The sequence below is a fragment of the Mauremys reevesii genome, linkage group 5, assembly GCF_016161935.1.
Source record: "Mauremys reevesii isolate NIE-2019 linkage group 5, ASM1616193v1, whole genome shotgun sequence".
In the NCBI taxonomy this organism is placed as follows: domain Eukaryota; kingdom Metazoa; phylum Chordata; order Testudines; family Geoemydidae; genus Mauremys; species Mauremys reevesii.
Window position 1 is genome coordinate 51,866,222 of NC_052627.1, and position 16,591 is coordinate 51,882,812.

General features: G+C 43.1%; 1 protein-coding gene across 5 annotated transcripts in view; it reads right to left on the bottom strand.

The window, feature by feature from the left end:
- Window positions 1-15,609, bottom strand: part of MAML3 (mastermind like transcriptional coactivator 3) — a 339,298-nt gene extending 323,689 nt beyond the window's left edge. For 2 of the 5 annotated variants that reach the window (XM_039542200.1, XM_039542199.1), the window contains exon 1: window positions 14,426-15,609. In XM_039542200.1, coding sequence (XP_039398134.1) covers window positions 14,426-14,878 — 453 coding nt within the window. In that variant the 5' untranslated portion in view covers window positions 14,879-15,609. Of the gene's footprint in view, window positions 1-8; window positions 78-13,645; window positions 13,687-14,425 lie in introns of those variants that run through there. The other 3 variants (XM_039542210.1, XM_039542207.1, XM_039542213.1) reach the window with 2 other exon arrangements.
- Between the last annotated feature and the right edge of the window lie 982 nt (window positions 15,610-16,591).

Consider the following 16,591-nt stretch of genomic DNA (forward strand, 5'->3'; position numbering starts at 1 on the left):
GCACTTACCAGCTGAGAGGGAATAGAGCATGCTCAGTGCAGAGAGACTCCTTGGAGAACGTAGCTGCCAACTCTAACAAGTCACTATTGAGCATGTGCAAACTGAATTTTTTCAGAAGCTCATAACTTGGCCAAATTTTGATGAATGTTCACAGGGATGACAAAAGGGAAATCCCACATGCCACCTTTCAAGCCCTTGCTCCAAAGTATGGTTATGCCAGACACGGTTGTAAGAATTTTTTAATGTGGGCAAAAACATGTATTTTCCCCAGATTTCATTCTCATAAAACAGCTGAATCATGTTAGTTGAAAGTTTCCCAAAAGATTCAGCCTGGCATGGAAAAATTCAGCCCAAACCATTAACATGTGGCAAAGTGATAAGCAGCTGAAAACAGGATCTTAAAAAACATTAGGCAACATTAACTACAGGCAGTGCTACCAACTCCACCTATAACTACACACACACACACCACCTATGGTGATGGTATCCAGATGATAAATGACAGAACCCTGTGATAAACTGCATTAACGATCTCACCTGCACTTGGCCCACTAATCCATTTCCACTGGGACTACTATTCACTCTATACCTTTAAGCACCTTCTTGCAGTCCCTTCTTTTAAAAAATAAATCAATAAAACACCAGCAATAAAAGTGTTTTCTGCTTTCCCACCAAATGTGGAATTTCTCCAAAAACTCACTATGGGTCTGAGTGTAAGATGAATAATATTCAGACCTTGCCCAGTAACAGATTTAAGGTCTGATATCTTGCTATCCATCATTAGGAGAAATGGGAGTTTTGTACAACTAGACCAGTGAGAATATGCAACATGATTATGTATAGAAAAGATGTTTTAGATAATTTTAGAGGTTTCTAAAGTGTATTAGTTATCATATTTCTCCCTCAGAGCCCTGTATAGTTTGACTCATAACTAAGACAGCCTGACTTTACAGTTAGAGGACATATGAAAACCAGTCCCAATTAAAAATGTATATATATATATATATATATATTAAAAACACCCTAAAAAGATTTAATATAAAAATGATGTGGAATATACATAAGGCATTATGGTGGGATATGGTACATATGTTTTATTGACACTTATATGACATGGCTGGCATAACTCAGTCATGGCTTTGGCTCTTGTGAGTAATGTGGCCAGCCCAAATTCATACCGATAAAACCTATATGCCACACCGTGACATGTGTCAGAAACAATGGTATTACTAATACTAGAGTTTCTTTGCTGAGCTTGTAAGTGATTCTAAACATCAGAAAATGTAACATAATCCTCTGACCTGACCAACACTAATTTGTTTGGTTTAACTAATGCCAACTATTATTGATCAGCATTCAAATGACCATTTTGCATGAAATCCATTGAGGGAATCATAATTTACATCTTCTGTATCAGCTGTCCCATGAGGAATCAAAGTTAACACAAGATGCCCTCTAAGAATACTTTTAAATAATTCTTATGCTGACTATCCAGAAAACATCCCTCACATAAAACTGGACTGGGCTGTCCTTCAACAGTATTTGAATTACACTAGAGACAGGAAGCTATTCAAGGAGGAGCTCCAGCAGTTTAACTGATGGGAGATACGGCAAAATGAAAAGGCCCAAGCCCTAGAAGCTGAATTCAGCACTGTCCTGTGGTCTATTCAACAACTACAAGGCACTGCATCCAAGGGATGGTGACAGAAAGCCTTTTCTTAATTATTGTAGCTATTTTGAATTCCATGTAAAATAATAAATCAGTATGACTGCATTTGAGTAGCTGAGAGAATACTTTTGACCCCATTTAGTGACAAAAAGCTGAGTCATTTTTCTTTTCTCTCTCTCTTTTTTTATACATCACAGAGTACTGCACACTAAGTTTATCAGATCTGCAGAAAGACAGACAGAGAACAGAAAAATATGAATGCAACTTCTTTTTTCATAGGAGGAGCAGGGTTGGCCAACATGACAATGATCTACACTTTGACCAATGAGTTGTTCTTTTCAGCCATCCTCAGACCTCAGATCATTATTCGGGTCCCTCCTCCCTCTCACAGATACCTACATCAGTACCACCAGGAGGTCCGACTGCTCAGACTGACAGTGACAAAATCTACCTCACTCTACCCAGCTGTCTATATAAAACTGTCCAAATATTGAACTACCAAGTTAAATTCCCCCAGAAAGGTCCATCTCGCCTAATCACCAAGGGAGGTCCGCAAAGACTTATCTGTATTTCCAGGTTTTTGCTAGGGTCGGTAATAGGGGGGCTGAAAAGCAGGGTGACAGAGATGCTGAGATAGATAGCATTTTAGGGGGTTTGAAAGAGGTTGTCTTATTGAGCCATTCTGATGGAGTGCTGTTTGGGTGCCTATATATTAGAATACTGTTCTTATCTATTCAGTAATGTGTCTAGATGCACAGATATTACAGCCAAATCGGATTGGTAGGCAAATATACACTCATCAATAAATTGAAAAGACATGAACTTTACAGTAAAAAAGAGGGATAAACAAGCTAACCACAACTGGGGGAATATCAGGAGGTCATCTAGTCCAACCCCCTGCTCAAAGCAGGACCACTGCCCAGACCTATTTTTGCCCCAGATCCCTAAATGGCCCCCTCAAGGATTGAACTCACAACCCTGGGTTCAGGAGGCCAATGCTCCAACCACTGAGCTATCCCTCCCCCCATTCCTGGTTGTTCAAACTGTGTAGTATTTTGACTAACAACAGGCCAGACTATTCCTCATACTCAAAGGCCCAAGGCAACTTAAAGAGCAGCATACACTGATGTCTTAAGTTCCACCTTTGTCTGTAGCTAGGGAATCACATGGATTTTTAACACAATAATGGCTGAGGCTGGGGAAACCTTTTAACGCCACTAGTCAAATCAATTTTGTTTTTGCTGCTCTGCTTTCACAAGCACTCCCATTATCCATTATCACTCCCCACTGCAGGCAGTTCCCACAACAGAAATATTATTAAAGGGGAGAAAAAGAACAGCAAAGATCAGATAAAGAAGAAAACATCTCAGGGACAGCAGGACACAGATCCTATTGTACCCATGGCCTGCTACATACAATGAATTTGTGCATCCTAGCATTTGTTAAGAATTCCTCACATTATGATTTGCTCAGCATTTGTGCTGTAATCCTTTCCACAGACAATGCACTTGCCCTCTTGCCTCTGGTACTTCTTGTTCCCCCTTTTCTCACACCACTTTTCTTTCCTGAAACAGCCCCACACATGATCACCTCTCCCTTCCTAAAAGCAGCAAAGAGTCCTGTGCCACCTTATAGACTAACAGACGTATTGGAGCATGAGCTTTCATGGGTGAATACCCACTTCGTCGGATCCCTCCCTATTCATTGCACAGATATACTGGAAAAAGTTGGGAACAAATCAAATGGGAGAGAGAAGCATAATAACTATTTCAAAGAATCCCCCTCACCGTTTCTCTTTTCAAAACGGTGTGAAAACTGCGTAAGGAAAAAGTGAGCATTACACCAAAGTCAATACCTTTATTCCTCAAAATACAGCACTTTAGTTAAGCAAACTTGAACTTCTAGTAAGAGGTGCCAACTAACTCCTCCAAGGTGGTGACTGGTGAAACACTGTAACTTGAATCCTCTCAGATGGGTCTGTGAAGCTGCGACGATCCGAATGATAAATAAATATTCAGCCTACCAAACCGGTAACACAAACAATTCCTGCCATCAAAGAAGGAACAAACATTACATTCTAACAGTAGGACGCCTATCCACACACCTGGTGGAACCAAATCAAACATATTTCCCAATGCACAGACTCCAAGCTGAGCCCACCAATTTACCTTAATAGAAGGAGCTAGGGATTATTTTGAACCATTACTTCAAATCCAATCACGGATTACACGCCAGAAATGCTTTAGCCAATTTGGAGCTCAAACAATGTGGCCGTCACTCAGTTACAGAAGTCTGCACTCAGAAGTGTAAACCTGCGGTAGTCTTCAAAGTGACTATTACCTGGGTCAATGCAAATTAAAAATATATGTTATGGCTACAGATGCAGATTGCCAAAACAAACTTTTCAAATGGGATTATTTAAATTTGTGACAGTTCCCCCAACAGCCTTAATAGTGTATTGGAGCAGAACACAGTGAAATCAGAACCCAGAATCACTCAGAACCACGTACTTTACTGGTAAATATAAGCTGCTTTGGAAATTCACTGTTAAAATTTAAATTTTGTCTTCTGCTGTTCAGCCACAATTATTCCTAGCTAAGTTACTTTTTAAAAAGTCATTGTCTTAAACAAACACTAGAGAATATGTGAGGACAACACTGCATGAAAAGAAGTAGTACAGAAATGTTACAATTCCTCTCCTGAATTAGGTGCTGGTCTGCACACAAGGATGTAAGGAAATACGTTAAGTGATTAAAGACACACAACACCTGCAATGCCTTTTCTAGCCAGTCATCTGCCATAAGCACCTTCTTCTTTCCTGTAGATTACACATTGGAAGAAAGAGCTAAAATACCACAATGGATTAGAAATATGACCCAAAGGAAAAGAGAAAAGATGTTAGGGACACACAAAATGGACCGATATATGTTGGCTCTTTGGTGTTAAATGATAAATCCCAGGGTTCATATAATGTAAGGGCCCAATCTGGTAGTTCTTACTCAAAGAAAACTCTGAAGTCAGTTGCTTAAGGGATGTATGATCAGGCATGAAATATTCCCAAGCTATGGAAAAAAAAGAAAAAAAAGAACAAAAAGATGACAAGCTACAGAATCTTAATTGTAGGGTTTAAGGGATTTTTTTGTTTGTTTGTTTTAATCTAAAGCCTGAAGGAAAATGAAGCTATAATCATTTTATAAACCCTGAAATATTCCAGCCTGGCAGCTGCTTGGAGCACTAGAAGAGGAGCCTGAAGTCTGGAAGTAGGAGGAATGAGTCTCCCGTACCCTAACAGCAACTCCTTCAGCCAATTTTAAAGCAACATTGACAGACTCTGACAGTAATTTAGTTCAGTCCTCCACTGCCAAAAAGATGGAGGCTGTGATACAGGGCAATGAAAGCAGATGGGGTGCGATCCAGAAAGATATGCAGGTTTAGGCCTAAGTCCTGTTTTTAGGCAATGCTGTGATCCAGAGAACTGCTGGCCAGCTGCCACCTAAATTCACTCAGCGCCTAAGTTTTTGTCTCTGGACATATGCACTGCAGCCTCATGCTAGGCATCTGGGTGCCTATCTCCCACCTAAGCATGTGCACTGCTACCTCACAATAGGTATCCGGAGGCCTATCTCGCACCTAAACCCCAAACTGGGGAAGACAGGCATTCAAGACACCTATGCTGCTAGTCATATAAGTGTGCTCAGAGGCAATCTACTAGATGGGGCCCCTCAGACAAGTTCAGGGGACAAGGAGGCACTCCCTTATAACCTTTAGCCTAAAGGGTACTTACCCAGGATGCGGGAGATACAGGGTTGCCAACTCTGACTGAAACTATTCTGGGAGATTTCCCCCTCCTCAACATGATGTAATGTTGTTTTCTTAAACTATCCTATAAAATTTCCCGGATTGCTTTCAGTAGTCACCAGGAGATCAATGCCGATTCCAGGAGACTCCAATCCTGGAGGGTTGGCAACCCTTGGGAGAGTCCCAGGTAAAGCCCCCTCTTCCTGAGAGGGTGAAGGGATTTGAACAGGCATCAGCCACCTCCCAGATGAATGCCCTAACTACTAAAATATTGAATATGCTGATGTGAATCTTCCCCCATCTCTTCTATTAGTTGTTTCACTTTAATTGAATAATGAAATATTAATTGGGACAATGAACAAGTTAGAATTACTCTCTAGCCTAGTGGTTTGGGCACTTGCCTCAGAGGGGACAAATCCCTTGTCTCCTTCTGGAACGGGGGAACTTGAACCGGGGGTCTCCCACATCCTGAGTGAAATACCCTATCCACTAGGCTACAGGCTATAAGGGAGGTCCCCTGTCCACCTCCCCATTTAATTTCAGACCATATACGCAACTTAGGCAGCTGGGTGCCGATCTTCCCCCAGTTCATGCATCACTAGCACAGACAGGCACCTCCCTGCAGCCCAGACTTAGGTGCCTATCTCCATGAGAGGGCAAGGCTTAGCATCTCCCATTGGCTAGTTTAGGCAGCTTCCTGCCTGCTTTGCTGGGTTTGTGGATCCCGTTCCCAGGCACCTATCCTCTCCATTCGTTGTCTAGGCACCTAACTCAGAGCTGTTCCTGTGGTAAGTTAGGTACCGCAATGCTGAGCATCGCAACATGGGGATGGGGAATACCCTCCTACCCTTAAGGAAAACATTGAAAAATTACATTTTATGGGAAAAGTATGACATTCTGCACGTTCCATATGTTCAAAAAAACAAGTCCAGTTATTTTTAAAGTCATATGCTAAAACTTCCCTTTTACTCTGTGCATTCTGGGGTTGTATGGAAAATACTAAAGGCAGACAACAAAGGCCAGGTCTGCTACCACCAGTGTAAATGCTAAGGGGAACCAAATTGTAGACAGAAGGTTCTCATAGTTGGACCCATTTTTATCACCATGTCAATTAAACCTGCTGAGACACTCCTATGCCCATGTCAATATACATTTTATGTGATGCAGTAAAGTGACTATAAAAGGGGGCAATCTTAAAGGGAAACTATATCGAGTTTGTTCAGCCCAAGAGTTTAAAAGTTCAGAATGTAAAAAGCACTTGTCACTATTAATAAAATGTCTGATATTTTTAAGCTTTCAATTACGTTTGGCAGTTCTGAGGCTACTGATGTTGGTGGCTAATGTGATGTCATCTCTGACATGAGCAGTCTAAGGACCCTGAGCGAACAATCATAAACCACTTCCCAAAATAGTTTAACATTAGCAAACTCGAATGAAAAACTGGTATATCTAATATTAAAATATTAAACATTTTGTGTTATTAGTTCTTTCATTGTTAAGCAGTTATTAAAACAGGTGAGACTCTACCGTCTCTTGCTAGTTTCACAAATAGCATCCATCAAGAAGGATGCAATCAACACTAAGTTAAGTTTAGAAATACATGTATTCATGGTGAAAAATAGTTAGTATCCTACAGACTTTTATGTCACTTTCAAAAGAAAATGAGAGCCATAGTAAGTGTTCAATGATACATTTTTAGTTATTTAGATGTTTAGAATATCTCTGAGTGCTTTAACTAAAAAGAATATTCTAATGGAAACATACCCGAACGCTGAAACAAACCCCAGGTATAAAAAACAACACAAGTGCCATCATCATCTTTAAAGAACTGTACATACACAGACACACAACCAAACAGAAAATGAAATGAAAATAATCATTAATCCTTAACCAAAATAATGGCCCAGGGAGCCTCACTATTCACCAAGCGTATGTGACTGGCCCAATGTGACACAGGGAGTTAGTGACAGAGCCACAAGGATCCATTTTTTCTTTCAGGACCAATTTTTAGAGAAGTGTACTGGCCCTTATAGTATTTGTGGTGGTTCACCAAAAATGGGCCTAGATCATGTCAGCTGGGACAAGATTTCAGCAGCTGATATCTAATGAACTGTCAAAGAAGTAAACTATGAAATCTTCAATGACTTTTAAAGAGCCTCCTATAATCCCAGTGTCTATGTAAAAAAATGGAAAGGCATGTGCACACTCTGTAAACTGAAACATAGTAAAATGTAGGGTTTTACTTGACTAGGACAAAAGGTGTGTTGCCAGCTGGCACGTTGTAACTAATGTGTTCTGGGGCCTTGTCTGTACTAAGGTAAAGCTTAAATTTAGATCAGGCTTAGCATAACACAAGGTAGCTAAGTGCAACCTACATTTGACCAATTTTCCAAGCACAGATAAAAAATAACACCTTTAGCTCAATTTTAGTATGTTCAATCGTGGCCTCAGCACGAGCTCAGACACTCTTCTTAATCTAGACAAAGCCTAAAACTCTCATGCATACAATACTTTTAACATGCGCTAGCTGATCAAGTTGAAGCCTAGGGTTCATCACGACCAGCTAACACGTTAAAATACAACTTGCCTTGTCTACACTAGGATTTATAAACATGTGAGTTAAAACATGTTAGCTAATACATTTTAAAAACACCTCTTCTATCATAGTGTGGACAGGTCACAAGCGACTAGGAGACTTGAGCCACTGCCCAGCATCACTCCAAACAGCCATCCTGTCTAGCTGTTATGTGAAAACCTGTTGTGCTGACTAGCTGCAAAAGAAGATTCTGTCCAGTCCTCCTGCCCCAAACGGTGATGATCACACAGGGGCGTCAAGTGTAAGAAGGTATGAGATGGAGAAGAAAAACTGGGAGAGGGTGGGATAACCCTGGTTCTGACAGAGGAGCCGCTAGAGAAAGAAATTAAAATCCACCCTTTGAGAAACAGCAAAATGAGTTCTACTTCAATAGTACAATCATTCTTTCCCTGTTGCAAATTAAATGAAGGAGCACTGCTAACCCTGAGCTTAATTCTGGTCTCATACCAGTTTTATGAGTGTAATTTCACTGAATTCAGTAGAGTTAGGGCTTGTACACACTTGAAACACTACAATGGCACAGCTGCAGCTGCACCACTATAGTGCTTCAGTGTAGACACTACCTATGCCGATGGAGGGGTTCCCCTAGTACTGTAGTTAATTCATCTCCCCAAGAGGCAGTGGCTAGGTTGATGGAAGAATTCTACCATTGACCAAGCAGTCTGCACTGGAGGTTAGGTTGGCTTAACTATGTGGATTTTGCACAACCCTGATCGACATACCTGGGTTGACCTGACGTTTTAGTGTATACCAGACCTTACTTCTGAATTACCCCAGCACAAGTGAGAGCAAATATGGCTCATTATGTCTAGCATTGACTTAATCTTAAAGTTCCTAGTTAGTCATCACTGAGTAAGGCCTGAAAAAAGGCTGCAGCATTTGACTTTCTGTGGAAAATGTCTGCTCTTCATTTTCATCTGTGTGATGGTAGAGAAATGTACAATTCCTGTAGTGTAAATTGCATATAGCTGGTACCCTGAAGCAAGTTTAATAAATTTTATTACAACATGAGGGAGGAAAAAATCAAGATTCAAAGAGGAGGGATGTGTGTACATGCCCACACACAAATGTTTAATATAACAAATATATGTTTAAAAAACAAACTTGCCTACAAATATTGAAAGCAATCATTTGCAATGTTTAACAGTTATCCACTCTACTAACACTGATATCTACAGAAATATCACAAAGATAAACAAGGAAGTCCTGATTTTCAAATACCAATTCAACAAGGGGAAAAGTCCTCTCGGAAAAATTCTCCTCTTTAGTGATGGAATATTTCCAAAATAGGCAGAGACCCCCTTCAACAACTAACCTGCTTCTTTTGTTTTTGTGCCTACCATTTTGCTCCTATGCTATGTCAGCTGAAACAGTGAGCCTGCTCATCTCCCGTACCCCAGGTGGAAGAGTGACAAGATTTTTAACATCTGTTAGCAATGCACTGTCTGAGGGAATGTGAAAAACAGTATTGGAAGATATTGTATTTATAAGTCATGTTTTCACTAGCTCTAAACTAACTCTGGACTGGCATAATCTGTCTTGGCAGGGAAATAAAAAAATGATATAATGGGTCATTTGACTTCTGTCACTAACTTCTATGATCTGAATAACGTTTTGTGTTATGTTTAATTCTAACTCCAAATCTTTTTTGATTCTTAGATGTCAGTCTTTGGGATAGGAACTTGTCAATATAATAATAATGAATCAATAAAGTTAGATATATACAGCTTATATTAAAAAGGTCTTGAAGGACTTTAAAACTAGGACAAAGTAAATCTCAACACACTTAAGCTCCACTGTAAAGTTAAGATTCTAATAAACGACTACAAGAAAGTCAATGTGATAATTATGGGAGTGGCATTTCAATGGACAACAAATTATAAACCTATAGTGCAAGAACAGCAGTACAATGGGATCAGATATAGAGGTGGTTTAACTTGGTAGAGATTTCAAGATGGTTTGTAACACTGAACAAAGGTCACTAAATAACATGGATGAAGAGCCAGAAGACTCTTGCAGTCACTCCAGTGGGAAATGGGAAGGCAGATTAGCTCACAAAGAACCAAAGAACTGGAATAATGTGTTGATGTTTCCTGGAACCAGTCTGAAGATGAGCAGCAGAGTTTTGGATGGATTGCAATTTCCCCCCGCCTTGTCTTTGAAAAGCTAACTAGTACAGCATTCAAATAATCCAGCTCAGAGGCCTTAGCCAGGTTGAAATGGGAAAAAGAAAAAGTACTTTCATCCATTTACAAATTTAAAATTTTGTGGGGGTCCAGATTTTTCATTATCTATTTAATGCCTGTATACGCTGCTTGAATTTCACATCTATATACTGTTCTACCCAAATTAAGTACATTTAAAAAACAAGTTGTCAATAAAATTTACGAGACTTTGTAGCCAAAATTCATCAAGTGAAAACTGTATACCTCTGCTCCCTCCCAGTTAACATAACTATTTTCTACTCCTCATGTTTCAGGGTGTAAGATAACTTCTAGCTATAGTATTTGGGGGTAAGAGATTTGCCCTGGAACAGGTTTATTCCTGACCCCTTTTGTGCACCTCCTCAAAAGCATCAGGGACTGGCCGCTATTGCTGACAGGATACTAATCGAGTTTAGACCACTGATCTAATCCAGTATGGTCACTTCTATACTTCTCTGTTCCTTGATACTATTTTAAAATAGCCACTCAGTGATAGCTGCTTTTCAGTGGACACAAAATCTCTGAACAGTGGAAATTGCATAATTACTCCCTTGAGTTTAGGAATACGATGTTTTGGTGTAAATTGTGGAGCTGGGGATGAGAAGCATCTTAAATGTTTGATGATTCTTATTCTCCTCAGAAGAATAAAATCAGGGTGCATGTCTTTAAAAGGCAACAATCCTTTTAAAACCTTGACAACTGCTGCCAAGCTAGCTGAAGGGCAGATCAGTAGTATGTGTCAGCACCACCTGGTGGGAGGGTTTGATGGGTTCCAAGCTACCTCCCAACAGCCTTAAACCAACACAATCTCCCTTTCTTCCTTCCCCCAATGTCTGTGAACTTGAAAAGAAAGAAGGGGAGGGAAACACACTGAAAATACTAGTTCTCCTTAGACTGTCTCCTTCACTTGATAAGAGAGAGATTTTTTTAAGTGACCAGCAGAACAAAAAAACAATAATAGCAACAAGACAGAAGTAATGTTCCCTCTTGCATTTGTTTATTATTTGATCCTAGTTATTCATTTCTCTAATGACTGCATCACTTTCAAAATCTGCAGCCTAATCTGAGGGCTGAACTGAATAATGGTTCTGTGTAAAGACAGTGCTACACTGTAAAATATTAGGTGAGACGCCAGATTATGTCAGTGTTTCTGCTGTAAACTCCTATTTTAAAAAGATTTAAAACTTACTCCCTTACTCTCATTTGGAATTTAACACATTTCAAGAAAAAAAATCTGTTTACCTATTTTCACATGCCAAAAACAAACTCTAAACAACTTTGTGTAGTTTTTGTAACTAAAAATATGACAAGATATATGAAACAAACTTGGCAAGTGATTATTTGATAGTATTAACTACTTTCTGCACAACACACACACACACACACATCTCTAAAGAAAGATTTTAAAGTTTGAAAAATAGCTTTGAAAGGAACAATTTATCAGACAGAAAATCTAACTCTTTAATGTGCATATTACACATACTACAGACCACAGAGTATTTTCAGTCTTTGGGCAAAACCCACCAGTAATATTCTGTGAGTGAAACAAAGCAGAATTTGTCCCTACTCTTTGCCATAACAATTCTTTACAAATGTTTAACTTGATGAGACTAGGTCTATTTTTAGCAAATATGTTCATTTTATTTTAAAAAGATAAATTTGAAGGCTATTGCACACAAAAAAAACATTTAAATTATATGCTTTAACAGAAAAACACAACTTTACCTTAACAATGGATTTAATGGCTAACTCCATTACTACATTAAACTACTGTTTCTTTTTAAGTTTTTCAACATGAAGCAAGTTGTTATGAGTGTGGGCTGCAACAGAGTTGCTTGGCTTTTGTCACTTTGTGTCATGACTTTCACAATGATCAAAACACCCATTTTTATTTCTGTCCTATATATTCCATACAAAACCAATTAAGCATAAATTGCATCTGAAGAAGTGGGTATTCACCCACGAAAGCTCATGCTGCAGAACGTCTGTTAGTCTATAAGGTGCCACAGGATTCTTTATTGCTTTTACAGATCCAGACTAACACGGCTACCCCTCTGATACTAAGCATAAATGAAAACCCAAGTGTTTGGTGCTTTCGTTTGGTTTTGGGAAGGGAGTCGCTACAACCTAGGTGCCTAAGAACCCAGTCAAGAGAAGTCAGACACTAATTTTGATCACGTCTGCACAACCAACCAACTACATTATAGTTTTCTGGAGTCAGGAACCCCCAGAATGACTCCTACCCTCTGAGGTTAAAACCCCTTCCAGGGCCTGTAGACCAGCAACATGGAGAGTATGTTTTGCAAAAGACAAACCAAACCCCAGGATCTAGGGAGACTCTTTTACTATAAACAACATAAACTCCACAGCTGAGCAGAGGGGAAATCGAATTAGCTGAGTGTTTAAGAGCCTGAATGCTGTAGCGAGGAGGAGACCCGGAGGAAGGGTTCACAGAGACGTGGTTGTGTATTGCTGGTGGTATCAGGAAAGCTACACTGGGTCCGTGAGGCTTTTCAGCTTCCTGTTTGCAAAGCAAGAGCCTCTCCCTCTGGATCTTCCCGGCTGGCCCCTGTACGTGCTCCCCCAGGTGGGGGTGGGGGGGGAGGACGGGACCGACCGATGCTGCCGTGGGGAGACAGGGGATGCGTGTGTCTGTTTCCCAGGCTCACCCCCGGCACACGAGCCAGGCCCGCGGGGCTGCCTGGGGAGCGCTTCCCTCGGACACACGGCGCGGGGCTGCGGGCGGGGGGGGGGCTCTTTGGTCAGGCCGGACGGGGGGAGGGTTAATTCCTCCACCTCCTAGTTTTCCGGCTGCTGATCCAGCGGGTCGCGGGGCGGACCAAGCGGCTCGGTCGCGGGGAGGGAGGGAGGCGGGACGGGGCGGCCGGCGGGGGGGCCCGGGCGGGGGGGGGCAGGGCTGGGTACAGTTCAAGATAAACAAATGGTCCCGCTTCACGTGTGGGGCGCCGGGGAGCGCGGCGGCCCCGCCCTGCCCCCGCTTTGTCACTGCCACAGCCGCCCGCAGGGAGGGCAGCGGCGGCTCCTCGCTGCGCCGCCCGCCCGCCGGAGCCTCCCAGGGCAGGGGCGGGACGTGCGCGGCTTGTACACCGCACAGCGTGAGCGCGGCTCCCTCCGCCGGGCTCCCTGCAGCTCCGCAGAGAGGCGACAGGCGGCCAGCGCCATGCGAGGAGCAGCGCCCGCTACCCACGCTCTGAGGCGGGCGCGTCTCCCCGCACCGGCCCCGGCCGAGCGGAGTCACGCTCAGCTGCTCATTAAAAGTGCTGATTGTCCCCCGCCGGCGGGGGGGCCGCGTAGCAACCCCCTGCTCTCCCCCAGCCCGAGCCCAGGCTCCCCGGCACCCCTGTTATCCCTCCTCACCAGGGCAGGCTGGGAGTGGGAAACTCCACTTCCTGCTTGTAGTTACACTCCTGGCAGCTCAGCGCCCGCCCCCTTCGCTGTGCACTAAGCCTCTTAAACGCAAGGAAACTTTAGCAAGATATTCAGCTGAGTGGCGGCTGCTGCTGAAGGGACCTGGGCTCCTGCACCCTGGCTGGCAGCTGGGGCGAGAAACCTGCCAACTTTTCTTCCTGCTGTCACTCCAGCCTGGGAAAGCCCTCTCGTCCCTTCCCCTTCTGCTGGGTTTAACCAGGCAGCCAGCATGTACATACACACACACTTTTCCGCTCCCATTTCAAAGCTGACTGACAAAACTCTTAAGACTGTAAAACCCCAGGGCTGCTCCATACTCTTTCCCGAGCTAATTCTTCCTGCAGGGAACAGCTATGTCGATTTCCCCTTCCCGTAGTGGATCTAATAACCTGGGTGGGTTTTGGGGGGTGGGGGTGGAGCAGTATTTTAGAAATATTTTTCTTCTGAAAGCGAATCATGGTGTCAGCTATCATGGGAAAGTTCCACACACACACACACACACACACACTTATTTTTACAGTCTCAAGAGTCTCGGCAAGCTCTTACCAGACCGTATATTTCTCCGACTTGCAATCTGCGAAGAACGCGTGTCCTGTACCCCACTGAATAGGAGTAAAGTTTACTCTCCCCTCTTTGCTTTAGCCAAGCCCCCGCCGCCCCCCAAAGTCATAGCTCCCGTTCAGTCAATAACTCCAAGCGGACAGCGACAGCCCCATCCCCGTCCCTTACCATGATCAGAGTGTGGTTCCTCTGCTCGGCCGTGGCAGACTCGGCATCTTGCTGCTGTTTGCTCTGATGCTGCTGTTTGCTACTCCCGCCGCCGCCGGTGCCCGATTTCTTGGCCCTTTGCTCCAGGGTCCTCTGGTAGAGGCTCACCGTGTCTCTGCGTTCCAGCTCCAGCTGCTCCGCCTGGGCTTGCTGGTACCTGCTCTCGCAGTTGATATGGTGCCTCCTGCAGCCCTCGATGCGCTGCCTTAGCCTCTCCACCACAGTGCTGTGCTTGGGAATGCCGCCGCCGCTATTAGTATTATTGTTGCTGGGAGCAGCAGCAGGAGGACCGTGGGGAGTGTTATTAACCCCGATACCGGCACCACCAGCCCCGCTGAGGCCGCTGTTCAGGTTATTGTTGATGCAAATACTGCTGCCATTCGCGGCGGCAGCGGGGGCTGCAAAATCCCCCATCCTCTTCCCCGGGCACACTATTTTGGAAGAACTTTTTATCTTCCCTTTCACACACACACACGCAGCCTCCTCTGGGGTCCTGAGGTGATACTTTTTAGTGAACCATGGGGGGAAACACCAACAAGTAGAAGGGAAAGAGCGATCCCAGGTGAATGTTTTTCTCTTCCCCCAGCCGATCCTCTACGAAAATCTCCAGTATTTATATAAAAGAGCAAAAGACAAAAGTGCTAAAGGGTTATCATCACCAGATACACAACCGTAAAAAGAATCACAACAAAGTGAGCAGCAGCAATTCGGGTTGCAAACTCCAAGAGAGCTCAGATCAGTTCCTGCCCTCCCTTTTCTTTTTTATAATCCATTATTTCAAAATAAATTCCAGGAGTTTTCCGGAGATTTTGCCAAAGACTTTTCTCCCCATGTATAAATATAGAGAGAAACACACGCACCCTTCCACATGCATGCACACACAAACACATACACACATCCAGCAAAGGCATACGCTGGTCACACACACCACACGCACTCACACTGCACAGCATCAAAAGACAAGCAAAGCTGCTTTCTTATTGTATTTTCCTTCCAGAAAAAAAGTTTTGGTGTTTATGCCGCACCGTGTTCTGAGTACTTTGGCTGCTCAGTTGCATTTCAAGAGGAACCTAAATAGCAAATCCTCAGGGTGGGGGAAGTAAACACATGAACAATCCGGGCGATCTGAAAAAGTGGATCGCTGAAGTCTTTGCAGTCGCCGAGCTGATACAGCCTAATGCTTTGCTTTGCTTTGCTTGCTGCTGCTCCTACTGCCACCATCACAATGATCAAGTGCTCTCCTCCTCCTCCTCCATGCCAGCGGAGTGATATCAGGACAAGAGCGCTCAGTAAACACAGCAGCAGCTCCTCCAGGCCGTGAGGCAGACCCGGGGACAAGGTGCAAAACCCGGCGCGGACTAAAACCCAGCAGGAGCGGACGTGGCAATCCCCCATCTAATTCCCCCCACGTTTAGTACTTATTACTTTGCACTAGACTAGAAACTAGGGCTGCCAGAAACAAGAAAGATATGGGAGGGGAGGGGGATTGCACGGCCCTCAATCAACTTCTGACCTCTGTGTGAGAATGTGTCTTTGTGCTTGATTCCCTTATTCAGTGCAACCTACTGTCTCAAGCAAGCCCAAGTTGTTATACATTTATGTATTATATTGCAGAACTTGTGCATGACCACGCAGAAATACTAGAGCTTCAGCCGTTGTCTATCACCCCCATCCATGTGGAAAGGAAAAGGTAAATAAGCGACTGTTTTTAAAATGATCCAAGCAACAAAGTCCCTTCTTCACATACACCCCATCCACTTCCCCACCTTTAAAAATAGTCAGGGGGAATGGACACTTAATGAAACTCTGTCCCCTCCCAGGAAGATATACAAGATAACCTGCACTGAGCTAATGGAGGATACACATGAAGGCAACTAGAATAAATTTATTTATTCTTAAAGCCCAGGTATATTTGCCCCAGAAATATTCAAGATTAAATAAACAGGCTATTAGGTTAGAATGATAACACACATTAATAACATGTTGTGGACATTAAAGGCTATTGACAGCAGAAGTAATTAACAGCAAATAACTCAAAACAGAAAGATTGCAGATTTCATGGACTAGAACTGGAGGAAATACACAACTCTGCACAGTCTGTAGTGGACAAACACAATAGAAAACAAG